The sequence below is a fragment of the Phaenicophaeus curvirostris genome, chromosome 6 (assembly GCF_032191515.1).
Source record: "Phaenicophaeus curvirostris isolate KB17595 chromosome 6, BPBGC_Pcur_1.0, whole genome shotgun sequence".
In the NCBI taxonomy this organism is placed as follows: Eukaryota; Metazoa; Chordata; class Aves; order Cuculiformes; family Cuculidae; genus Phaenicophaeus; species Phaenicophaeus curvirostris.
In genome coordinates, this window is record NC_091397.1 from 24,409,715 (window position 1) to 24,436,459 (window position 26,745).

At 38.3% G+C, this 26,745-nt stretch overlaps 1 protein-coding gene across 4 annotated transcripts in view; it reads left to right on the top strand.

The window, feature by feature from the left end:
- CDK14 (cyclin dependent kinase 14) overlaps positions 1-26,745 on the top strand; it is a 353,941-nt gene that overhangs the window by 168,057 nt on the left and 159,139 nt on the right. For all 4 annotated transcript variants that reach the window (XM_069859622.1, XM_069859619.1, XM_069859621.1 and 1 more), the window contains 2 exons: positions 11,940-12,060; positions 25,677-25,770. In XM_069859622.1, the coding sequence (XP_069715723.1) occupies positions 11,940-12,060; positions 25,677-25,770 (215 nt within the window). The remainder of the gene's footprint in view (positions 1-11,939; positions 12,061-25,676; positions 25,771-26,745) is intronic.

Genomic DNA, 26,745 nt, shown 5'->3' on the forward strand with positions numbered 1-26,745 from the left:
TGCAAAGGGGGCTCCGACTTTTGGCATTTGGGATGAAGAATTCCTCTGTGCATTGTTTTAGTGGTGATTGTTTAGTGGTCTGGTGCTGCTACAGGTGCTTCTTGCTTCTCATATCTATTTGGTTTGATGTTCTCATCATGGACCTCCATCTAATTTGCTTCATAGATTTGATGGTTTAATTGAAGTAACAGGTAAATTTAAGTAATAAATTATCATTATGAGAGTCAATACAGACTTCTGGACAGAAATTTGGCTTCATATACTATGTAAAAAGAATCAATTTGACAGAGGTTTACTATCTGGAAACAGCAATTTGCAAAAAGATTCTGTTTTCAACTAAAACTAACTTTTCTCTACTGATAATAAATACAAGGTAGAGCCGCACAGTGAATTTTTGTCCATGTCAGTCTTCACTGATTGCTTTTTTACAATTGAAATTAAAATTTTAATATACCAGTGTTTTCAGTTGTTCCTAAAGCAGATGCTGTAATTTAAGCTCTTCCCACTTCAAAGCATTGTGTAGGATCAGTAACTGAAAAGGAAATTTTTTTTTTTAATCAGTAGGGAGCTGGGGATTGGTGTGACTAACTAAATGGGTCCCTTGCTAAACACTTCTCAGATGACTTAGAGTTCAATCCAGTTTCCCTTTGTTACAAGTTAGAGTGATATTGAGTCTTTAAATAGCAGGAAAGCATCTTAATTATCCATTAAGGGCAATAAAGGAAGTTGGTTATGACACCATTAAAACAACTGTGATGAAAAATCCGTTTCAGTGTTTTATACTTAACAATAACATGGGATTTACATATCATCTGACCTGTAGCTAGCTCAGTGCTGACTGTGATCTTGTGTTATTATCAGAATCGTGATTTTTTTCGTTGTCTTATATTCCCCACCTAAGTCTCAATCAGGCTGTTAGGTGATAATTGCACAAAAAACATGGAGAACTGTGATCTGCTGTCTATACATCCAAATCAATCTGTAAATGTATTTAAAATCTGAGCAGTAATGACAAGTGTTTTTTTAATTGAGAAAAAGCCTTATTCAGTCATGTGATGATGTTCTATCAGTTTTATATGAGAACGTTTTCTCATCCTAGATGTCTTTCTTCTGTTATTAATCTGTAGCCTTTTGACTTCTGTGGCTACAAGCCCCTGTATTTAGAATGTTAAACTTCATTTAAAACTTTATTGTTTTGAAGCTTCTTTTCTAGTTTCTGATTAGGTGGTTACAGGAGAAAATAACTACTATGGTCATGGTGAAGCTTTTGAATATAGCCATCCTGATCATAGTACTTTCTGTCTTTGCTTTCTTGGTCTGATTATGGTTTTGTTTAATATTTCCTTATTTAAGAGAACATACATATTTATCTACTGAGAAAATTATGCCAAGTTTTAAAATAATTTTGATTTTATTAATGTGCTAATAGTTATGCAGATTTATTTTATACAGGAAGTAATCAGCTATGTGGAAATTAAAGGATAAAACGTGTGGATTAAAGAAGAAATTCATCATCAGTCAGAACAAAGATATTGATATGCAAAGAAAAGATTAACGTGAACAGAGACTGGCAGTTCATTAAGAGAAATGTACCATTTAACACAACATGAAATAATTCCATAATTGAGACTGTATGTTAAAGAAGTGATGGCTCTGTAATTTATAACATCATTTGTTTTGCCCCAGACAGTTTAAAACCTTACTCTACTGCAATACAGTCACCTTTTATCTAGGTGGTTTTTAATAATTTATGCAGGGTTTTTTCCTTCTTTCTGAAGGACACAGCACTGGATATATTAATGTATTAATGTATTTATAGATGCATAGTTCTACTGATGTAAATGAAAGTCATGCTTGCAGGTCTACCTGCATTAAAGTGAGATTTTCCCCTGCAGCAACTGGCCTTCACGATAGCCAGAAGAGGTCAGGCAGTGCTTGTCTTAATAATAACACTTCTCCAGTGATTTAAATATCCAAAGAGCTGTACATATAAATGGTGACTCCAAATGGGTACCCTTATGTATGTTAGAAATAAACAAATTTCACTCAGCCTCTTGGTCTTATAATTTGAAAGACCCAAAGTTACCAATATTAAAAGTAGGAGATCAGGAATCAGCAGCTTTTAACTGGGTCATGTGGGAACGGTAATATTTTTATTCGCATCCACAGACGTGAACATAATCATATTCATCTTATTGCAGCAATTTTTAAATCACCGGGACTTCAGATTTTTCAGTTATATTTGTTCTTGTGGCCATATTTGCTTTTAAGGGTATTAATTGCAATGATCTTTAAGTTAGGTACTAACTGCAGTGGGTTGATTTGATAGTCAAAGCAGATTCTGAGTATGATGTACTAGAAGGGAGAGACTTTTTATGTTGGTAACTGTCAGCAGAGCTGTTAAGTTCTGGACTCTTCAATCAGGCTGGAAACTTGATTCAGCTTTGGACTGTCTGTAGGCCTTAGTTAAAAACTAACTAAATAAAAAAAAATAAGAAAAAAGGCAGGGCCTCACTGAAATGTGCTTTATAAACGCAAATGTCTAATGTTTGTTACTTGAAACTTCGGCAGTTTTTTGTCCATTCTATCTTACAGTGCTTAGATTACCACTAGCTTTGCTAGTATGGGTTGTGGGATATAATGCTAAATGAGATATGCTCACCTGTACTTACAGTTTACTCATATATGCAGAATTGCAGTAGTAAATTATTTAAATGAACTATTTCAATATGGCAGTAGTATTTTGTCTGTGGTCAAAATATGGCTAGGGTTCCTTTGTTTGCAATCTACAAGTAGCTTTTATCAAGCACTTTTTTCATGGAGAAGTACATACATTGTCCTTAAGTTAAATGAAAGAATATATAAAATAATGGCTTCATTTCAGTACTAACAAATTTTCACTTCTTTTATTCAATTACGGTACAGGGTTCTGCAATTCTATTGGCTCAGTAGCCTTACATCTGTACATAATGGACTAGATTGGCTCACGTAGCTCCAATTTTGCCATCCTGGCAGTGGCATTTCAATATTTCAGCATCACTTTAGAAAAAGGTATGCATGAAGAACATTTGCTTTTTAGCTATGTGCTTCCAGAATTATACTGTTAAGGCACAGCTTTAATGCTCTTCCTGTGTAATTTTTTAAAAAATGAAATTGTCTGTTTTCATTTCTTCTTTTCCTGTGACAAAATAATATTAAGAACTGATTAGGTGGCTCTGCAGGAATATGGATGCCTGATTACTGATGTGAAGTCAAATAATCATTTAGACCTAAGCATATTGGAATGTCTCTCATATAAAACTTTCCTTCTAAGATTTGTGATTCAGCTAATTTAAGATGACATATAGATTAAATGAGTTTTGAGGAGCAATTCAATTGAACAGGTGAATCTGAGATCCAGAGATTCCTGTTGTAAGATGGTGCTTTTCAATATTGCTTTACAGAAGCAACAGGACTTAAATAGATTTTCTTACTGGTTTCATACTTGAAAGCAAAGTGAAAATAATTCTAAAATTTAGTAAATCTTTAAGCCTCTTGTAGTTATTTTGTTCTTTGATGTATTTCAAAAAGCTTTGAAACAACTGAGAATATATTTTTAAAAATTTTGTTAGTTTTGCACCAATGCCTGTACCGTGCTGTATTGATGTTTTCACATAATTTTTCTCTGACTTCAGCCAGTACAGTCAGATGTGGTTTTAGATGCTGTGAGTGTTATCCAGTATGTGAATGTATGTAATAATATGATTGTGCATGCAAAACCTACTTCAGCAGAACGGCTGAGACCTGCTACAGAAATACATAAGCTGCAGAGTGTGTCATATTGTAGCAATGACAAAAATCAGCTGTGTATTTGTCTTACCTATAAATAGTCTGTCTCGGGCACTGGAAGCAGCCTGGATTAAACTTCATGGTCACTGGAGAACTGTTTGTGCCAGGCAGGACAGCCATGGTTCAAAAGATGAAGCTGGATAATGGAACTAATGCAGCTGCAGCTGCAGAGTGGAAATGTGTGCTTGGGTGACACCTTAGGTGGAAAAGCAGGCCCATCAAACTTAATTGCATTGGCTGTGCAGTGCAGGGGCCAGGAGTCAGTGGCTGGTAGTAGCAGAGTTGTGCCATTTATACGTAAAACAGACCTTGTACTGTAAGAACTCATGTTTTCAATATCCATGTGATGATGCTTTTTCAAATTCACAAACTCCACTCCTGCAAGGTAATGTCGGATGGCAGTGTTGTTTGATTTATAAATAAAATAATTATTATATCTGTTTTTCACAAGTACTCTTTGTTTATAGATACTAATGTTCAAATACTTGCTTCTCCTTGTAGCCCTATTCTTGTTAATTTAACTGTGCTAGACTAAATCTTGAGATCTGATCTGCTATTAAATTAATTTACAGATACTTGAATAAGCTTTTAGTAGCTCACCATAACTTGAGATATTTTCTTCATCAAAGTTCTCTGGATATTTTACATATAGATGGAAAATGATGGATCAGCAAAATTGTAGTATCCCACTGGAGTAAATCACTACATGGAATAACATCCCAGTGCTCAAGTGATATTGTTGCTTTTCATTAGTGTTCTAGCACTCCACAGATTAACTGCACTGAGTTCTGGGCCTCATTAATAGGTGGAGTGAGTGGTATGTGTTTGCTGTGACATCACCTTGTCACTGCCAGTGTTGTATTGTCAGTTAAGAAAAAAAAATTACCTGAATATAAACAACTGGGATTAGGTGTTTGAATATAACACTCTCAGTGAAACTTAGCTTTTTTGTTTCTGTTTAAATGACTGTGAATCACTACAGTAGCACCAAGTTGTGCTGCTTTAACAGTTCTTCAGCTGTCAGATTTAATACAACATTAAACTAGAATGATTTAAATGATACTGCTATCCTGTGTACTGTGGACTTGAATCTGGTATGTGTTCAGTCCACTTAGCATGCTTATGAAGGGGGAGGCTTTTGTTTCTAAAGAAGATAAGGCTGGCACAGCACAGAGCAAGTCTATTTATTTCTTTCCCAGTACATCGTATTTAGCCTGTCTCATGCAATATGTCAAGTACCTACTGCACTTTTATCAAGTGAGAAGTTATCAAGGCACCGGTTGATAAGGTTCAGTTTTACTTGAACCCCTAATGGAGTAATCAAAAAATGCCTTTTGCAGTCCTGCCTAGAGTTGTACAGATAAGGACCACAGTAAATTGTTAACTGCATATACAACAGCCTCCAGTAAGTTGTTAACTTCTGTGGCCAGTACTTGAAGGGCTGTTATACTTCACCACATTAGACATCCATAGCTCTCACTTTTTTTTCATAGAACAGCTTTCTAGTGGATCTCTCTCATTTTCTTTTTTGCATTGCTTTGATTTGTTAGGGGAAAATCCTAAAGACAGTGAAACATTTATACTTCAGAACTGTAGCAAGGTGGTCTGTTACCTTTCTTATCTTCAGCAAGTTCATTAGTCATATGTCTTAGAAGTCCACTAATAATAATAAAATAACAACAATAACAATATATTATTATAATTTTTATTATTATTATTCTCTTTCAACTCAAGTCATTGTCCAGGATTGGACTCATTCATTCATAGCTGCTTCCCAGTTTTCTCTCTTTTCTCAGGGAATATTAAAATCTCCTGAGGCACATTACCTCTCGTTTTCAGTGAAGAATTATGTTTTGCCTCTTTGTAATTTCTGTGACTTCTTCCCTGTGCATTGCAGATCTTCCCAATTTAAAACCATCTGCTCAGCCATTGTTAACTCTTTGCTTCAAACCTAATAACTTCACTGTGGAATGAGTAATTCTGACATTTTCACTTACAGCCTTATTAGCAAAGTGTTGTATACATGCTGGAGCATTGTTAGGAGTAGAGGGTATCAGCGTCTTACAGATTTTTTTTTCTTTTTGTAAGACAACAAACTGAGGATCATTAAGTGAAAATCCAGAATTTGGAAAGTAGGATTCGAATCAGTAAGCTGTTAATATATTTTGGGCATGTATACTATATCCAAAATGAATCTAGGTCTTTTCACTAATGCAGAAGTTATCTTTGATGTGAAGTTACTTGCTGTCCTTAAGCTTGGTTAGCTTTCATGTCTATGTGTATGTTTGGAGTATTGGTACAGGTCGTTCCTTTTTTTTTTTTCATTCCTGCCTACAGTTATTTTCTGCTTCCAGACTAACAGAGGCAGTTTGAACATACTCACGCTGACCCAGAAGGCCATGGGAATAGATATACTCATATTTTCCTGGTGTCAAAAATGGATTGTATATTTCTTTTGCACTTTCTTGTCACCTTTTGATAGGAACCGAATTTTTAGTGTGTTCCTTTCTGCTAACGGAAAATGAGTGAATTTGGCAGTTATGGTTCAAGTTCAGCATCAGTGGGCTTTTTCAAAATGTGTCAGAATTTTTTTTATAAGGATTTTAAAGCAGGCAAATAAACAGCTTTGTAGCTAGGTTGCCTTTCAGTCAAATTAATCAAGGGGATCTTTAATACACAACCAACATCTGTGAACTTTTTTATATCCCACATCTCCGCTGCCTTGATCCTTCAGGTGGCTCAGGAGGCAGGTGAAAGAGATGATGACAAAAGAGATGATGTTGAAGTTGTTGAAAAAAGGGCATCTATCCTTCTTCCTCTTAGCAGAAAGCAGTATTTCTACATCTCCTCTTTCTAGAACTTTTTTGTTAAACTGACAGTTGAGTCCTGTTCACAGACCAGGATAATTATCTTCTGTGCAATTGTAACTGATCGTCTGAAGATGTGCACGAGATGAGATTTGCAGGGAGAAATAATCTCTTATTAGAACAACTGATACAGCTGAGAAACCCAGACAGGCTGAGAGACACACATGCCTTTTGCCTTACTTACTGCTCTGTGTCTCTGGAAAACTGACTCTTGTGCTCTGGTTTGAAGACCAGTCATTGTTCAAGTGCATTTTCAGAATGTTATAATAACTGTGGAAACTAATTAGGCTCTCCCTGATAGTGGGTAACTTTTATAAATGAACAGCACTACCATGATCTAGTGGCTGCATTAGGACTTGAACATAGGATGTTGTAGTAATTTAGCTTATTTGAAAGGAATTTAACACGGATTCTCTGGTAAAGCTAGATCTTAGGGAGACACATTCAGGTAAACAGCAGAGGGACCTAAAGGCTACGGGATGCTTTTGATTGCCAAATACTGATTTCTGGGTTAGAGAGCTGACTGCTTCATTGAAACAGTGTCAGTATTTCTACCTGTTTTACTTTTGGTTTTTTTGTCATTCAGGTATTCAAAGAATAAATAAGCTTCTGTTGGAAAAAACAAGTAGCTGAGTAAATAGGTTAAGTGAAGCTGACATTTCCTGATCTACAGTAGAACACATTAACCGTATTTTAATATTGTTATTGAATCATAGTTACGGTTTTATAAGCTGTTTACCTCTAACTCTAGGTAATGGTTAAAATAAACAAAACAGGAGCCTAAATAAAGGGTGCGTGAGAAGAATCTCTATCAAGGGAAAAAAGCAACAAAACCCCCATCTTTTTTTGCAGTATGATTTGCTAGAGCACTTTTGTGATATATCTAAATCAAAATGGTAAACATCTTAAGACATTTAAGATAAAATGGGAAGGGAAGTGATGCATATGGTTGGCAAGTCCTTTTTTGCAGTTGTGACTAGTTTCCTCATTTGCAGAATCATATTCCCTGTGAACAAAGGCTTCCTGATTGTCGTATGAACTTGACTAGAAAGCTCCCCTGCAGCTAAAGAGATGTAAAATATTAATATTTTTGTTCATGTATCCAAAGGTGCACGTATTGAATAGGTCTTGAGTCAGGATATAGCTACAGCCTGTTGTAAAAGCTGGATACAATTTAAAAATTTCAATGATAAGTCAGTACAATGTGGTTTGTCAATAACTGATGCTGGGTAAAATCAGATACAACCTCTAAGTCTGAGATAAAAGATAAAGCCAAACAAAGCAGAGAATTACATTTGCCAAGGAAGGAAAATACCTTCTTACTTTTCTTTTTTTTTTTTTATTCAGAGTAGGTGACAACAGAAGTTGTTTTATGTTAAAGACATACATATACATAGGCATAGATCATTAACCCTGTATTTTAAATACAGGATATTACAGGATATCCTCTGCTATTGCCTAATGGATGAGTTAAAATCAAGGTGTGCTTTGTGTCACAGCACATGTAGATACTGTTGTGCAAGCTTTATAGTATGTAGAACATCAGAACAGTTTCTTCTTTCAGTTTGGATAAATAATAGCCATAGAAGTAAGTGCCTGGAGAACATTAAACAGTGTCTGTTCTTCCTGTAATTACACACAGGTTGCCCAGCAGGTCTGACACGACCTGACTTTTAATAACTGGGCATTATGCTTGGCTTCCTTCTCACTAAATAAGGATGCAACAGCAGGACATGTGTTGACCTTTTGTCTTTTGGAAGACACAGGAACCTGAGAGGAGTTCAGTGCTTGTCAGGAGGTCTTCCCTCCACCTTCCCAGGCAAAAAAAAGTGCCCAAGCAGCAATATGTAAATATTGGAGAATCACCTGATGATCTCTTCATTTACCTTTTGGCTTTTATGCACACTTGTCATTAAGGTTTGAAGTTTTGATGATCCCCCATAAGCTCTGTCTTATTAAGATGAGATTGTCGCTCTTTGTGTAGTGTAACCATGGAAACAGACAGGGAACCCTTAAAGAAAGTGATCGAACATGCTGTGCTAATTAATCCTACCCTTCAGTTTTCTTTTAGTTGAAAGATATGGTTAAATAAATATTGCATGAGTAAGCATATTTGGATGTGCAAAAGGGTATAAAACATGTAGTGAATTTTCTTGCAGAAGGATATTGGGGAAAAAAACCCCTGGTAACTGTTACCGATTTGCATCCTGACCATCAAAACAAGAAATGCAGTATCTTGTTAGTATTTCACATATATATTTTGCTAGTATTCTTTTAAAACTGTAAGTGTATCTGAAAAAATGTTTGTTAATGTTTTAAATGTGTCGAGAGACATTTGCATTAATTTTGAGTCTTCAAGTGAAAGTGTTCATAATTGCAAATTGAAATGCCTTCTTTAAGCGAGTGTTATTCACCAAAAGCAAACTTTGCTCCCTCCCTGAGAGAAAACAGTTCCTTCAAGGCATTAGGCCAGTTCAGCTCCTTTCAGTTCTGCACAGGAAGAACGATTGACTGAACAGTGGGACTGTACCAAATTTTCCTCTGCCAAATTTTAGCCTTTGTGAGTATTTCTCTTGGTTGTTCACTACTGCTTTCCATTGGGTCATTTAGTTTCTAAAGTGCTGTATGTGCCCAACTAGGAAACCAGTTGGCTACAACTTAAAACGTATGACCTGTACCCATAAAGCTCTTAAAGTCGATGTTGCTGTCTGATGCTTTTACAAATACAGGTTTTGTTTGTAACTTTCTCTATTCCCATAACGATCCTCTTAGAACTAAGAAACCAGATGTAGCAGCTAACCTCAAAAGAGGCTTTCTTGGTATTTTGGGAGTGAAGAGCAGATTAAAGAAAAACATTTAGTTGTTTATGGTCCCTAAAGGACCATCCCTTGAAAAATCTATGGATTTTAGTTAACCTGGAGTTGATTAGAGGTGGAGGAGATCTAGCAGCGGTGGTCTGAGGAAGCAGAATGGGTGGTAGTCCTAACAGGATGCAAGGACTAGTTCCATGCTGAACGATTACTTAGGAGGAAGAAAGGTGTGCTTGAGCTGACTTATAACACTTTCAAAGCTCCATCCTGGCCAGTAAAGTGGCAGAAACTGGCAGGCAGGCATGGGTATTGTGTTAGTTGTGATATGATTTCTGGTATGGCAAGTTTGGTACTCATTCCTCTCTACGAGGGAGTTTTCTTGAGTGTGTGGATCAAAGACTTTTTGTCACAGAGACCTGAGTTCATTTTTCACCTCACGAACTCAGATGTTTCTTAACGGTTTTTCCTAAATTATGTGCTGTTGCTGGCTTCTTAAAAATGCCTTTCCTCTGCCTGCTTATCCCTTTGCTCCTATCAAAGCTAAGTAGAAGATTAGAGAAGAAATCTTTTGCAACCAAATTCAGTCTTCCTTAAGCGAAACTAAAGGGAGACTTAGACAGGCAAAGAAGGATGCAGACATTCACCATCCAGCTTCTCAAATCCTTTCATAATTTTTGTTTGGCTTAATAATAGTAGGTCCATATCCACAAATTTAGGGACTACTGTTTCAGTTTAGTCACATAGTAAGTAGATGCTCAGAAACTCAGACTTGTTCATGTTTCTCTAGGCTAGGAATAAGAACTATTTACCACTCAGAGCATTTGGTGCTTTCTGATTTTCTAGAAACAAAAGCATTAATCTGGAGGCTGAGGGACTGCAGAATGTGTGATGTGACCTTTCCTCTGGCCTCTTTCGGGCTGTACCTGGCCAGCCTGAATTCTCTGTGTGAGCCTAGTTATTGTCAAGCTGGTGGCCAAATGCACAAGTGTAAAAGAGATGAAGGTTTTAAAGCATTTTTAAAAAATGGTTTTTCAAAAATGGTTATTCATGTTTGAAATGTAATTTTTTTTTTAGAAGAAATTCTGGCATACAAATAAATTATTCCCCTACACTGCTCTAATTGCTATAATAAGCTGATACTGCAATATACTGGCAAGATTTGCCATCATTATTATGGAGATATATTCACTGAGATTAACTGTTCTTAAATAGCTTCTACAGTGTATTAGGAATAGAGGTGCAAAGGGCTCTCAGCTGCAGTCTTATGTGAATGCTCATGTTGCATATTTTTTCTGAGTGGATGACTTGGCTTTTGGTTTCTGTAAGGTGCAAGATATGACCTTCTGTTTCAGTAATTTCATTTGTTTTGTGAAAGGGAAATCGGCAGTTCTTTGTTTAGGAAGACACAAAAAGTCATAATAGCGCATTTTTCTGATTTCCATTACTTGTGCACGTCCGGTTTTTCCAGTGAGGGAGCAGATGGTCTAAAGGCAGTAACTAGGAGCAGATTATTTGGAAAAGTTATTTGTAGGCCCATGATGTGAACAGACACCATAGCCCTGAAAAATGTTCTTCTGTCTCCTAGAGGAGAGAGGCTTCTGTAGAACTGTTAGAAAACTATGCTGTCTACTGCTGCTTTTAGCGTATGAGGGTCTCTCCTAAACTTTTTCCAATTTTACATGAGCTGAATTATGGTTATATAGTAAAGTGAATTGTTTTAAATGACTGACATGCTTAAAAGACAGTTATTGTAAGTAGTATATCATTAGTAGGCCACAGGTTTCATTGAAATGATTTCTGCTTCTGAGATCGGTGCACTGCCAGTATACAATTGTTGAGAGAGAAGAGTTTTATGCATACCATTTGCTGATGTATTGCAGCAATATTAATGTTTATTTGAATGGTAATATGTAAGCGTGTCTACTGCTTTCATATATAAACTTGAATAAACAGGGTGGGGTTTACAGCGTAACCTGTGGAAGGTTTCCTTAGGCTCCCCTATAAAAACATCTCATCTGTGACACTATTTGTCTGGCAGTTTACTTTTAATTTCCTTTTTTTTAAGTAATATTGAAACAAAAGACTATGGATACCTAAGGATGAACAGTTAATGGAAATGAAAATCTTAGTTTATTTGTTTTCCATTTAGGTATGCTACAGGGTATCCTTGCATCTCTTCTAGGCCTGTGGTTGCCATTATGAAAAGCATATTTTACTGCTGTTTCATAATATTCACAGCTTTCTTTAGCCAGGTACTAAGAGATAGATGGTACCATAATCTTTCAGTAAGTAACATTCCAATATTAGAAGAAAAAGTGCTTGCAACATGCAATCATATGGTGATGTGTGCTCATACATCTTCTTAGGATCATAACTATGCAGTAAACTATTTCTCTGTTTTGTTTGCATAAATTTATTCTTATTTTCCCCACAGGTCTTGCAAGAGCCAAATCGGTTCCTAGCCATACGTATTCCAACGAAGTGGTAACGCTATGGTACAGACCTCCAGATGTCCTTCTGGGATCAACAGAATATTCCACCTGCCTTGACATGTGGTAAATATAGAATCCTAACACAAGACTCTATGTTGGTGCTTTAGCTTGGATTTTTTTTTTTGATATGTGAAACAATTACGTAGTGAGATCAGTGGTAGAGGTTAAACAACTTCTGTGTAGTAGCCCCTGGGTTCACTCAGTATCTCCCTAAAGGAATCCCCTCCTGCCACCCCACTGTTCGGCAGGTGTAACCTGCTGTTCACACCCGCTAGAAGAGCCATTGGTGTTTTGACAGAGACTGAGTAGTTTCTTGACTTGCGTAGTCAAGCAGTGATACTTTAGTAGTGATGTTTTGATGTGATGTTTGTTTTTGCAGGAGGTAGGCTTTCACTATGCCCAGTTCTAGCAAGGACCAGGATTCTCTGGGTGTAAGGATACAGCTTCAGTTCTTAATCTAGTCTATTTGTTAGCAGTAAACAGTGTGTGACACATCAAGGAACAGTTTATTTCGAACCTACAGATTTTGTTTAGACCTGCAGGTTTGAAAGGCCAGTTTGATGTGTACAATATGTAGTTCTTCATGCCTTTTTTACAGCATCATTTAGTCTTGTGTTGAACAAAGAAGGTGTTTGGCTTTTGACGGTTAGAGATCTAGGTGGAGTTTCTTCGTTTATTCTGTAGGGTTTGGGGATCTCTGTAATCTGTAAAAATTCTGTAATTAGTAAGAACTTCAGCTGTGATAGTAGAAGCAATGCATGTTGATTCAAGAAACAGAAATGTGGAAAAAAATACTTTTACTTATAAAGATAGTCTCATGCTCTGGAAGACAATATATATTTATTTATTTATTTAAATGTGTATTTGACTTTTTAAATCTGTACAACTCATTATATTTGAGAAAAAATACAGTGAGCAAGTTTCAGAAAAATATTTTTTTTGTTATTTGCTGAAATAACTTTCTTAAATACTATGTTAAAATCTAGAGGTAACTGTAAGATAAGGTTAGAAGGACATTATGTTTTTATAGGGTGGATGAATAATATTTGTCAAGGTAATCTTGCAGTGTAGTACTGAAACTGATGACCTAGCAGGAATATTTTTTTGCTGAAAAAGGGAACTAAGCATGACTAGGCTGAGTTTAGTCCTGTAGCTGAGATCAGAGAATGTGGGATGAAAAGCTGCGTTTCCTGAAAATGCCATTTAGATTTTGCTTGTAGCACTATTAGGTGTTGACTCCTAGGGGCAAGTGCTGCAGGATTGTTTTATTTGACAGAGTTACAAAGATTAAAGTATCAGATACTGAAGAGAGTGTTTAGAAACAGGGGACAGGACGAGAGGGAACGGCCTCAAGCTCCTCCAGGGGAGGTTTAGGCTGGACATCAGGAAAAATTTTTCACGGAAAGGGTCATTGGTCCCTGTCAGAGGCTGCCCAGGGAGGGGCTTGAGTCACCTTCCCTGGAGGGGTTTAAGGGATGGGTGGACGAGATGCTGAGGGACATGGGTTAGTGATTGATGGGAATGGTTGGACTCGGTGATCCGGTGGGTCTCTTCCAACCTGGTGATTCTGTGTTTCTGTATATCTGGGCCTCTGGCTGCTGTAGTTCCTTGACCTGTAATGGTAGGTGAATTAAGAGGCAGAAAAGGAAAGGAAGGGTGAATAAACATCTCCAGATGTGGACATTGTAGTATTGCCACTGCACCAGAGAGGCAAAGGCAACGTCTTCTCTCTTGGCTGTCTGGTTTTCTTCAAAATATTCTCCACCTCAAAGATCTAAAATAATTTCCCCAGCATCTCATCTTCTCATCTATCCTAAAACTGTCCTGTTTTCCCAAAGATCAGATTCAACCTGATGTCTTCACAGACTGTTTGCAATCTCTGCATCCCATCTACTCCTGATGCTTTGCACTCACCTCTATTCCCATATACACTTCTGACATTCTCAGGAAGAAGCTTGATTTGCGTGGGGTGAGGCAGGACAACTGCTTCAGAGGGTGGAAATAGCTGGGAGGCATAAATAGTTGTTTCTGCTTATCATCTTATAGTTCAGTTCTTGAGTCCCACATCTTTGTGTATGTGTATACATATATGTCTCAATTTGTGAAGTACAAAGACAATGAGAGAATATATGGAAATTTCTAAACAAAATTTTTAAATGCTTTAATAGAGCAAACTGCTCAAAATGTCCTCTAAAATACTTTGTTGGTCAACAGAGACATTGAGATTTTTTGTTGATATTTACGTATTTAAAAATTATTGGACTTTGAAATTAAGGGAGCTTTTGTGGCTTTTTTTGGTTTTTTTAACTGAAGAAAGGATTTTAAAACACATTTGATTCTCACTGAATTTTTTTCCACAAAGGAAGATGGTTCGCTCAAAAGTTTAATAGCTCCTGAAAAATAAATATTTTAATGTTCCTCCCAATAGTGATTTTAGTAAAAGAGCTGTTAATGCAGACTGAACATTCCCTTCATAATCATATGTTTATATTCAAATTACTTGGACAACAGGAAAGATCAAGGAAAGACTCAAAATGCCATTTCAGCAATCCATGTTATGTTTTCATCAGGACTTCTAAAATGATGCAAGTGTATTGAGGAAAACCACAATAATTGCATCTTCAGTGATATCAATAAATGATGTTCTTTTGTGCAGAGCATTTGATGTAGGTCTGAGAAAGATCTAGGTGGTCATGGAAAGAGGTGGTGAGTTTTGCTTCAAATAAAAAATGATGTCATACTGCTCTTGTACTAGATTTGTAGCGCTTACAATTTTTTGCTGCCCTGTATAAACTGGAGGACTATGAAAAGCTTAGGAAAAGCACCCTGGTAATACAGTTTCTTTCACATCGAAGGCATTTACGTAGAGGCTCAGCTGCTGCCACATCAGAAATCAGATTAGAGAAAATGTATATTGTATGTGACAGAAGAGCTTTAGGTTTTTACTTCTCTGCTTTCCTGGGTTATCTGAGACAGTACTTCCAGTTTGATTGTGAGAGAAGTAGTGTCGTGTTAAGGTCACTTATGCTTATTTGGCACACCTAACAGTGAGCTCTGCTGGAGCACAGGCAGGCTTGGGGCTTCAATTAGGCAACGGTTGTACATAGCTGGGCTATAATTACATTACAGCCACTTAGTGGTTTCCCAGACTGGGAGAAAGGGAGACACAGAGAAACCCACCTACCATCAGCTTCCGAGGTAATTTGGTAATTTGTTATCAAAAGTGTGTTTGTAGCATTAGCATTTTTATACAATTACTGGTATTATGTCCTTATGGCAGATAGTGTATGCTCTCATGTGTCCTTATGGATAATCTACATGATGACTAAACTAGGCAGCCACTTTACTGAATATTTAAATAATGTTGAGGTAGAAAGCACAGCTGTTTCATCTGCTAAGAAAAAAAAAAGACAGAGAACCTTTACTATAGCCCTGATAAATGACATTTCATGATGGTTCCTAAGGAATGAATAGTGGGGCTCCTACTGAGCAGAAGACCAGCTGCATGAAAATGGAATCCAAATATTAACCACTGGACAGTGGCTGGGAAGCAGGTGGCAGAGGCTGCGGGCTATTTTTACACTTCATTTGTTGGTATAGGACATTATGGTACTAACTAAAAGCTAATGATCCACGTGCAATTTTGCGTTCTCCTTTATTCTTTTTTTAAATAGCCACTGGCAATAAAATAATATTAATGAAGACATACATGCATTAGTGGTGTCATGCTGGCGATGGAAATCAATGCAGTGGGCTTTGTGATTTACTGCTGGCAGCATTTTCCTCAACAGTATTGTGTGAATGCAGTAAACTACCCACAACTGCATCAAAGAGTTGTGATAACCTTTGATATACCTTTTTCTTTTTTTTTTTTTTTCCCCTCTGCTCTCGATGGAGACTTACTAGCAGCTAGGAAAATGGCTTTACATTGCCTCTGGTGTAACTTGTCCTAATCCTGGAATTTTCCAGTCCTTTGAAAGTCAATGCAAGGAAAATAAGCTTTAGTATGTAAAGGGTTTATGAATTACTAAAACCCATATATAAATAATATAGAAACATACAGAAAAAATCCCCAAATGAACGTATTATATTTGTTCCTTGCAGGAAGACTATACTATAGTAAATGAAGTAATTTTAACAGGTTATTAGATACTTTTTGATTGTGAAAATGCACGTACTGCTGCATCTGGGTTGCTTACATCAGGAAATCACTAGGGAATTTCATTTTGAAGTGCAGCTGGCTTTAAGCTGTGTTTGCTAGCAACTGGCAATTTTTTGCATATCCTGTTGTTTTGCTTCTGAAAAATACACTCTTATTCACAGTTCAGGTAGCCTAAGAAATTATGGGCCCTGATATATTTTTAAATTCACTTTTATTATCTAGCATCAGCTATGTTTAGTGCTGCGGAATAAATCCCTTAAAACTAGGCCAGTCAAATGTTATGAAATTGCTTATTAAATCACTGTTATTTAACTTCGTAACATCTGGATTTGTATACACAATTTCAATTCTGATCTTAGCTTAGGGAAAGCTCTTCATATGGAGTTTTTCTGTCCATCCTATTGTTAGAAAAATAAATAGTATTTTTCAGGAACACACCACTTTCCACACATAGCTTGCTCCGAGTGCTGATTTGAGCACTCCCTGTAATTCCATGTGTGCTTTCATTAATATTTGACCAATGAATACCCATGACAGTAATTAATATATTTATTAAATAAAAATTGATCTTGTTTTAGACACAGGTGCACCAAATTATGTTTTTACACAGGGGACATTACAAAAGCATCTTTATCCTGTATCTTCTGTAAACAATTTGCAATTAAAGAAATCTGAGAGCAGGAGCCCCAGTACATCATGAAGAAATACTGTGTGGGGTCTAAGAGAGAAAACAGCCTAGGGTAACCTGGGGGTGGTGAGGGAGATACGGGCACTCTGGTGCTGGCTACTCCAGTTACCAGGCAATTGGGAATGAACTCTGTTCCCTCTAAGAGGGCTGAAGGCTCGGCAGCTCAGCTGAAGTGCATTTACAGCAATGCACACAGCATGGGGAATAAGAAGGAAGAGCTGGAAGCTGTTGTAGGGCAAGGAGCCTATGATGTCGTTGCCATCACGGAAACGTGGTGGGACGACTCATATAACTGGAGTACAGCTATGGTGGGGAACAAACTCTTCAGGCGGGATAGGAAGGGTAGGAGAGGAGGCGGGGTAGCCCTCTTTGTAAGGGAGGCCTTGGACACCATTGAGATGGATTGTGGTGGTGAGGAGATTGAGTGCCTGTGGGTTAAAATCAGAGGAGCCCACCAGAAGGTAGATTTTGTGATGGGAGTCTGTTACAGACCACCCAGCCAAGGAGAAGCAGCTGATGAGCTCTTCTATAGACAGCTGGGGTTAATCTCTAGATGAATGCCTCTTGTTCTTGTGGGAGATTTCAATCTTCCTGATATCTGCTGGAAGTACAATAGAGCAGAAAGGAAGCAGTCTAGGAGGTTCCTGGAGTGCATGGAAGACAACGTCCTTGCACAGCTGGTGAATGAACCAACAAGGGAGGGTGCCCTCCTGGACCTGCTGTTTGTGAACAGAGAAGGCCTTGTGGGGGATGTGGCAGTAGGTGGACGCCTAGGACAAAGCGATCATGAGATGATAGGGTTTTCTGTTCTAGGTGAAGTGAGGAGGATGGTTAGCAGGACAGTATCATTAAATTTCCAGAGGGCAGGCTTTGAACTCTTCAGAAGGCTGGTTGGCAAAGTCTCATGGGAGACAGTACTTAAGGGCAAGGGAGCCCATGAGGGCTGGGAGCTCTTCAACAAGGAAATCCTAGCAGGTCAGGAGAAAGCCATCCCCAAGTTTCAGAAAAAAAAAGCCGGCAGGAGAAAAACCAGCTTGGTTGAACAGAGAGATCTTGAGTGATATCAAGGTGAAGAGAAATGTTTATGGGCTCTGGAAGAGGGGACAGGCCTCTTGGGTGGACTACAGGAGGGAAGTGAGATTGTGTAGAGTTAAAATCAGAAGGGCTAAGGCTCAACGAGAAATCAGATTGGCCAAGTCTGTGAAAGATAACATAAAATCTTTCTACAAATATATAAATAATAAATGGATACAGTCCCTATTGGACGCAGAAGGAACAACAGTGACAGGGGATGAGGAAAAGGCTGAGGTACTTAATGCCTTCTTTGCCTCAGTCTTTAATTGTAAAGAAAGTTGTTCCGTCTGTGTACAAACCCAGGAGCTAGAGGAGCAAAATGAGGCTCCCGTGATCCAACAGGAGGTGGTCAGAGCCTTGCTAGCCCGACTAGACATCCACAAGTCTATGGGGCCAGATGGGATTCATCCAAGGGTATTGAAGGAGCTGGCAGATGTGCTGGCCAAACCCCTTTCCATCATCATCCAACAGTCCTGGAAGACTGGGGAAGTTCCACTGGACTGGAGACTGGCTGATGTTGTGCCCATCCACAAGAAGGGTCGCAGGGAGGATCCAGGGAACTACAGGCCTGTCAGTCTGACCTCAGTGCCAGGGAAAGTCATGGAACAGGTGATCTTGAGTGCTATCATGAAGCACATGCAAGAGAACTGGGTGATCAGGCCCAGTCAACACAAGTTCATGAAAGGCAGGACTTGCCAAACTAACCTGGTCGCCTTCTGTGACAAAGTGACACGGCTGCTGGACGAGGGGAAGGCTGTGGATGTGGTCTTCCTGGACTTCAGTAAAGCCTTTGACAGAGTTTCTCACAGCATTCTGCTTGAGAAACTGTCAGCCTCTGGCCTGGACAGGCGCACACTCTCCTGGGTGGAAAACTGGTTGGATGGCCGGGCCCAGAGAGTGGTGGTAAATGGTGTGAAATCCAGCTGGAGGCCGGTGACAAGTGGGGTTCCCCAGGGCTCAGTGCTGGGTCCAGCCCTGTTCAATGTCTTTATCAATGCCCTGGATGAAGGCATTGAGTGCACCCTTAGCAAGTTTGCGGAGGACACTAAGCTGGGTGGAAGTGTTGATCTGCTGCAGGGTAGGGAGGCTCTGCAAAGGGATCTGAACAGGCTGGACCGCTGGGCAGAGTCCAATGGCATGAGGTTTAACAAGGCCAGATGCTGGGTCCTGCACTTGGGGCACAACAACCCTATGCAGTGCTACAGACTAGGAGAAGTCTGGCTGGAAAGCTGCCAGGAGGAGAAGGACCTGGGGGTGTTGGTTGACAGCCGAGTGAACATGAGCCAGCAGTGTGCCCAGGTGGCCAAGAAGGCCAATGGCATCTTGGCTTGTATCAGAAACGGTGTGACCAGCAGGTGCAGGGAGGTTATTCTCCCTCTGTACTCAGCACTGGTGAGACCGCTCCTTGAATCCTGTGTTCAGTTCTGGGCCCATCACCACAAGAAGGATGTTGAGGCTCTGGCGCGAGTCCAGAGAAGAGCAACAAAGCTGGTGAAGGGGCTGGAGAACAGGCCTTATAAGGAACGGCTAAGAGAGCTGGGGTTGTTTAGCCTTGAGAAGAGGAGGCTGAGTGGAGCCCTCATTGCTCTCTACAACTACCTGAAAGGAGGTTGTAGAGAGGAGGGTGCTGGCCTCTTCTCCCAAGGACAGGACAAGAGGGAATGGCCTCAAGCTCCGCCAGGGGAGGTTTAGGCTGGACATTAGGAAAAAATTCTTCACAGAAAGTGTCATTGGGCACTGGAAGAGGCTGCCCAGGGAGGTGGTTGAGTCACGTTCCCTGGAGGTGTTTAAGGCACGGGTGGACGAGGTGCTAAGGGGCATGGTTTAGTGTTTGATAGGAATGGTTGGACTCGATGATCCGGTGGGTCTCTTCCAACCTGGTTATTCTATGATTCTATGAAATTAATTATTTTGCCTGTGATGTTCTTCATGGTTATGACTTCCACTCTAAAGAAATGCTGGTCTGTAGGACTAGGATATTGAAGTGAATATATTGTGAAAACAGTCAAAGTATTGTTAATTAAACTTCTCTCGTTGTCAGTGATTCTTCAAAAGTTTTGTGATCTGAATTAGCTTTTGATTGGAAAATTCTCATAGGGTTAAATTCACAGAAGCACTATGTGTGAGAAAACCACCTTGGTCTGTCATTATTGGAAGGGCACTTCAGTTCTTTGCAAACTGGTTTTATCCATTTGAACCTTCAGATTTTCTATCAGTTTTCCACTGCTAGAAATATGTTTCGTGTGTGTCAGGGAGGTACCTCACAAAGGTATCTGGATCCATAAAAGAAAACCAGGAGGAACGTGTTCAAAAGGAAAATATCTCAGTGCTCAAATCTGAAGATAATTTTAGTGAGTTTTTTTACATCCTGCTTTACTGAACAGGTGAGTCTAAAAGAACAATTCTTGCAAAATGGGATTTTCAGTAAAAAATACTTTGAACTATCATCCTTTCAAGTAAATTATTTTTCATTCATTACATCTGCCTTCTGTAGAAATTTTAATATTATTCTTTGACATCATGGAAAGGAAGTTTTGCTTCACTTGTTACTTCTCATGCGAGAGCTGTAATCTCTTTGCCTTATTGCCCCTATTGTTTGATCAGACTGTATCTCCCATCATATGTTACTTTTCAAATATCGAACTGGAGTGGTCACATAAAGAAATTCCAACCAAGTCATCATCTGTGGATATTCTGGCAGGGTGCCACTGTAGAATTAAATCAAATGTTGGTCAATTAAGGAGGCAAAAGTTCCTTGCTTTTCACTCCTTTATCCCAAAATAGTTTTTGTAGTTCTGTTCATAAGCAGGATCCAATAGGAAAATGACTTTTTATTTTTTAGTAAATCAGACAAGATAAAAATCTCTATGCCCTTCCCTTATGTTGCATAATACCAGTAGATTTTATGGTAGAGATTCCGGTATTAGCTCTTGGTGACAGATTCATAAAAAGCCAAAATAGTTGGGTGTTGAGGGGAGGGTGGGGGTGGGAGTTAAATTATAACTTATTTAATGGTACAAACTGCATGTAGTTTGGGAAACATGAACGAAATACTGTTCCTCTGAATTTCAGAAATCTCACCAGGAGGATTGCTGGAAGCAATTACTTGGTTGTCATAAAATGCCTTCCTCCTCCAAAGCCAAATCCTGCATGCTGGAAACAGGCTTCACAATCAGATAGAAACCTTATGTCAAGAGCTAGCATAGGTCTACGCTGTGGAGAACATACTGAATGTTATCTTCTGCACTGAGCCTGCTAGAAAGCAGACCTGTTCTGGGCATAAGTTTAGTAGTTTAAAACCTATGTAGTAAGCATATAGGCTTTCTATAATCTTGATTTAAACATAAGTTAAAACTTGGTTTCGAAACAGCTTCCCATTTCAGAGGGTGTCTGTAGTCTCTTTTGTGGATCCATCATGAAAAACTGGAATATTAACTGCAGGAAACAATCCTAATAGTATTTTATAAGTTATGCCTCACCAAAGCTTTTTTGTTTGGTTTTGGTTTGTTTTTTGTTTGTTTTTTTTTTTTGTTTACAGTATTCAGGTACAAATAGGCTGGAGATTCTTCTTGTCACAATAAGGATCTGAATTCTTAAAGCAAAAATATAAAACCAACCCACCAGTAAGCACGTTAATTTTAAGAGAATACCCTCTTGAAAAAAAAAAAAAAAAAGGCAGTTTCCTGAGGCATTCAGCTTCATTTTTACAGGCTCATTTAGTATGTCAATTCAAATGCAAGAGTAACTCATTTAGCTGTGCTATTAACTTTTACTCTGTATCAGGCTGTATGGTGACAGCCAGAGTCCCAGGAAATTAAGCAGGACAATAGAAGAGCAATATTAGATGGTATGGCCACATATGGTCTCATCAATTCATCAATAGGTTTAGTCACAGTTTTTGTCATCACAGAGTAAGCCAGCCATTTCAACATTAAATAGCTGTCACTTTTACTTCGCAAGGTTATCCCATGCCATTCCATTGGAAAGATCTCTGAACTAAGTCCCAGTGTTTGGCTTATTTAGTCAAAATCAGAAGTCCTATAAAGAGAGCAAGAAAATCCATATCTAATACACTGAAATATGTTAGGCTACTATTCTTTCATCACAAAGTATTTCTCTAGTGCTGCCTGAAAAAGGCATTGTATTCTGAGTGTGCACAAGTGATACAGAAATAACATATCCTTGGTGATGTATACATATTAATGTTAAGTTAATTAATTGTATGTTATATTTCAAGAAGTAATCTTTGTGTCATGAAAACTAGAGATGGGAGTGATCTGCGAGATCGTTTTATGCACCCTGCTGTTACTGTAGTAGTCTGTTCCCTGAAGAACAACCATAAATGTTTCAGCATGTCTGGTTTTACACGACTGTAACTACAGAGGCTGGGGTATCGCACAGTTGTTCAGTGTATTTATTTAACAGTCACCCTAAAATGTTTATTTCCTAAAGGCATTCTGCTATTTCAAATCATACTATCTGAGATCCCTATAGTTCTGGGAACTATTAAAATCCTAATCAGTTCTTCCCTGTTCTTAATTTTGCATAATTTAAAATACAGAGTTATCATGTTTTCCCTGTCCCCTGTGTCTTCTAGTAGCCAAGACAAGAATGACATCTTTCTCGTAGTTCTTCCTTACAAACCAATTCTTCTGGCACAAAACCAATCTTTTGCGTTGCTCAAAAATCATAGAATAACCAGGTTGGAAGAGACCCACTGGATCTTTGAGTCCAACCATTCCTATCAAACACTAAACCATGCCCCTCAGCATCTTGTCCATCCGTGCCTTAGCACATCATCCATCCGTGCCTTAAACACCTCCAGGGAAGGTGACTCAATCACCTCCCTGGGCAGCCTCTCTAACCTGTTTAATACTTTCTGAAATGAGACTAAATTTCAAGGCCCTGTAAAGGATTCATTTCTTTTCATGTTCCGTGTCTGTGCACTTACAGTTTGTGATTCATGGATCATTTTATATACTCAGTTTCTACTTGCTGTAAAGCCTAGAATTCGCTGACACCACAAAGACATCTAAAATACCATCTTGAAGCCTTTATGTGCTATTAGGGCTTTCTGGGCATTTCCTATCAGTTCAGTATCATAGATTTTTTTTAAATTACTATTATTTTCTTTTTTTTAAAGTATTTATTCAGTCTTCTCTTTCTATGGACTTATTCTTCAATGTGCTGAACACTATAAGCTTTGAAACCAACCATGAGCTAAAGGGAACAGCAAGTGAGCTAAAGAGAACAGCAGTCCTCCAGATCAAACCTTGAAGGCTGTTTGTTTCTCTCCTCAATGATTTTAATACTCTTTTGATTTTTGTATAAATTGTTTATTTAACTCCAGTTAAACCAGAATGAACCAGAGTTCATTCTCATTTCAGCTTGTGACTAAGTGGAATACTAGCTTACAAAATAGTCCAAGACACATAATAGAATTCTCTTTCTAAGGTGGAAATTTTTCTTCAGTAGTATTTTCTGAAGTTCTTACTTGATTTTTGGCTCATACTTGTGTTATGCCCACTAAAAGTGGAAAACTTTGTAAATAGGTTATGTGAAACAATATAAATTTGGCAAAATTTTCCTGTTACCTTTACAGCATTTCTGTTCAAGTAACTAGCTTAAGTTTCTGTGGAGATAGGAGTACGTGCCCTCAAATGATACATTGGTTTAATCAAATGCGGTTTTTTCTGGTTGTAAGAATAGAACTCTAATCCTCTTTTCTTTAGTCTAAATTCAATTGTTTTATTTCTTATCTTGAATAAATACCTTCTGACTGAGAGCTTGAATTTTTCCTTATCTAAGATCCTGTTGCTGTTTTATAAGTATTCAACTAAGGTATATTGTGCCTATCTGTACCTAATGAAGCACTAACCAGACTAAATGATGAGTGGCAGTTTAATCAATTCAGTTCATTTGGTAACCAACAGAAGCATATGGAACATAAATTTTAACCCCTCTTTTATTAATGGCTGAATTATTCTAAAATTTGACCAGAAATGAGCTTTCCAAAGTTTTCCACTATTTTTCAATGCCTGAGGAAAAACTTTGCTTAATGTATCTATGCTTTGGAATGTAGAATTAGAAAACAGTGATGTATGTTTGATTTTCTTCTTCAAGAAATTTGACTATCAACTTTTAATTGTCCTGGAATGTAAAATTATTTCGTTACTCAGTAGTGGTCAAAGGCTTCAGAGATGAGTAAAGCATGAGTTGTCTGCTGATAATCTTAGTTAAGTGGTACCTATAAATACTCGGCCCCGGTCTTAGTGAAAATATGCGATCTATTTCCATTAAGTTGTTTTATTCTAGAACCGCTTCCTCTCCAATATATGCACACATATTCCTGAAATTAGAAGTTACTTTCTGAATGCATCGTTGAGATGCATAAGCATTGAAAGGTACCTAATTACTACATTCCAAATGATTTACTTCTAAACGCAAAATTAAATTAAAGGTTATTGCTGGGATTTTCTGACACACACACAGTTTCAGGGAGAAGTGGTGCCATAGTGAGTTTTGCAATATCTTTGTTCGTTTTGATACATATTTTGGGTTATTTAATTGGCATTTGTTTTGGGTGAGGGTTTTTTTCTGTGCAGTTACATACATAGACACAGTTATACAGCATATGTAGGTGTTTGTATGTGGAAGTTGCAGAAAAGTGTAAGTGTATGAATTAAAATATGTAATCAAGTTCTGCATCTTACTGGTAGCTAAGGAGGATGTTTTGCCTTAAAATTAGTTTTGCTGAGGTAACAAGCAGCTCTTGATCTCTCTTCATCCAGAAAGGATGCACGTGCAGATTTGTAATTTTTTTTGCTTTTCAGATGTAGGAAGTCCATGGGTTATCTGAAGTTTGAGTTAGAGAGTCACAGAAACTTCCCTCAACTTCTGAGAATCCATTCTTTCTGCTGTAGTTATATCTCAGATATTTTTCCTCCCTGATTTTCCAGGACCTCTGCCAGTGGCTTATTTGAGGGGGATGAGAGGGACTCGCATCAAATACCTTTTGTGGGAGTCTAGGGACAGGAGCTTGTAGCAAGGTGACTCTCATGGCAGGGAGAGTAGGGAGCCCACAGCTGCTTAGCCTATTGCAGCATCCCTTAGTCAGAGCTTCTGGGGAATGGGGTCAGCAACCCCATAGTTACAAACTTTGAGCTTCCTTCTTCTGTGGAGAAGGGGAAGAAGAAAGCCCAAGCAAGCCCATGCCAGAAGTCATCTTTATTTGGGCAGTAGCTTAATTCAGTGGCTGTGAGCAGCCACATGCCCTTTTCATTTTTAATAATTTTTTCCAGATTCTTCTCCCGTGACAAACCCTCCTAGTGTGCCGCTGTGCCATAGTGCTGTCCCCATTCAGCTTCTCCCAAAGGTGCTCTCTCACTGCGATTCACACATTCCCAAATTTATTTGGGAGCATGAGTATGGTGCTTGGGAACCACTCGTACTACCAGAGAGCAGCTACTGTACCTTTATTGATCTGAACTGCTACCGTCCATATTCCTGATACCTCTACAATTGCCCTCAGACACTGAGAAGTGTTCACATGTATATGTTGGTTTTAGTAAATGCATGTGCTTGTCCTTCAACCTGGTGTTGATTTAAAAAAAACAAACCACAAACTACTGATTTTTAATTTTTTTTTATTTAACTACTGATGATGGATACAGAAGCATTGCTACTGGCCATTTAATCTACAAGAAGTGTTTTTAAAATTGCCTTTCTTTTTCTTTTCTTTTTTTCCCTCTGTAGGGGAGTGGGTTGTATCTTTGTAGAAATGATTCAAGGGGTCGCTGCTTTTCCAGGAATGAAAGACATTCAAGATCAACTTGAAAGGATATTTCTGGTGAGTTCTTTATTGCTGAAGTAGTGTGCAGTTCTTTATTGCTGAAGTAGTGTGCCTAAGACAACAAAGGATAAATGTTCACATATTTCTTTGTGTCAGGAATTAAATTACTGATAGAGCCATGGGTCAGAAGCCTGGTCCATAAACTTGGTGCAGTTTACTTTATATATTCTATAAGTTCAGATCTAATTTTTTCAATTAATATTTTTCGAGAAATCTACAGAAATGTTTTTATACGATTGTGGAAAAAAAGCTTTCCAAATGTAAGGCAATGAAAATTCAGCCAGTGTGTCATCCTCACTTTGCAGTTTATCAAACCTGATAACTCTCATTGGTGCTCTGTTAGTATTATGCTCATCCTCTAATGTCAATGGCAAATATTTTTTTGTGAGATGGACATATGAAGAAAAAGTAAGTTTGGAAATGAGGTGAGAAACAGAATGGGAAATCAGAAATCATGGTTATAGTCAAGTTCAACAGGAGTTCTTGACTACTGATTCTGCGGCCTGATTGGAGCCTTCATAAAGTGTATGGGTAACTCGTAGGCACTAATGACACATCGACATTGGGAGTGCAAGAAAAGGTAATTTATATTGAACATAAACCAGGGTTGTGTTTTGTTTGTTTTGGATTTTTTTTTTTTAATTCCCCCTTTTCTCCCATTGTGCTCTGCATTTGTCAGTTCCCTTTCAAAAGGTTCAGAACAATTTTTCTTGACTCCCCAATGAACTGTTCAAGACTTCCTGATAAAGGGTTGGTTTAGTCCGATGCCTACTAGGAGCTGTGCTGTTGTGGAGTGGGTTTGCTCAGGGTAGCCACTGCTCACCCAGATACTAGCCAAAGTGACTCCTAGTACTGTGGGGTGACTCTTGAGGAAAGTATTGCAAGAACAGCTTCTTCCCTCTGCCTGGCAATATCTGCTTTGCTTCTGATGACAAATTCAGAAGGGAAGCATGAGCGTAACCTTCCTTCTAG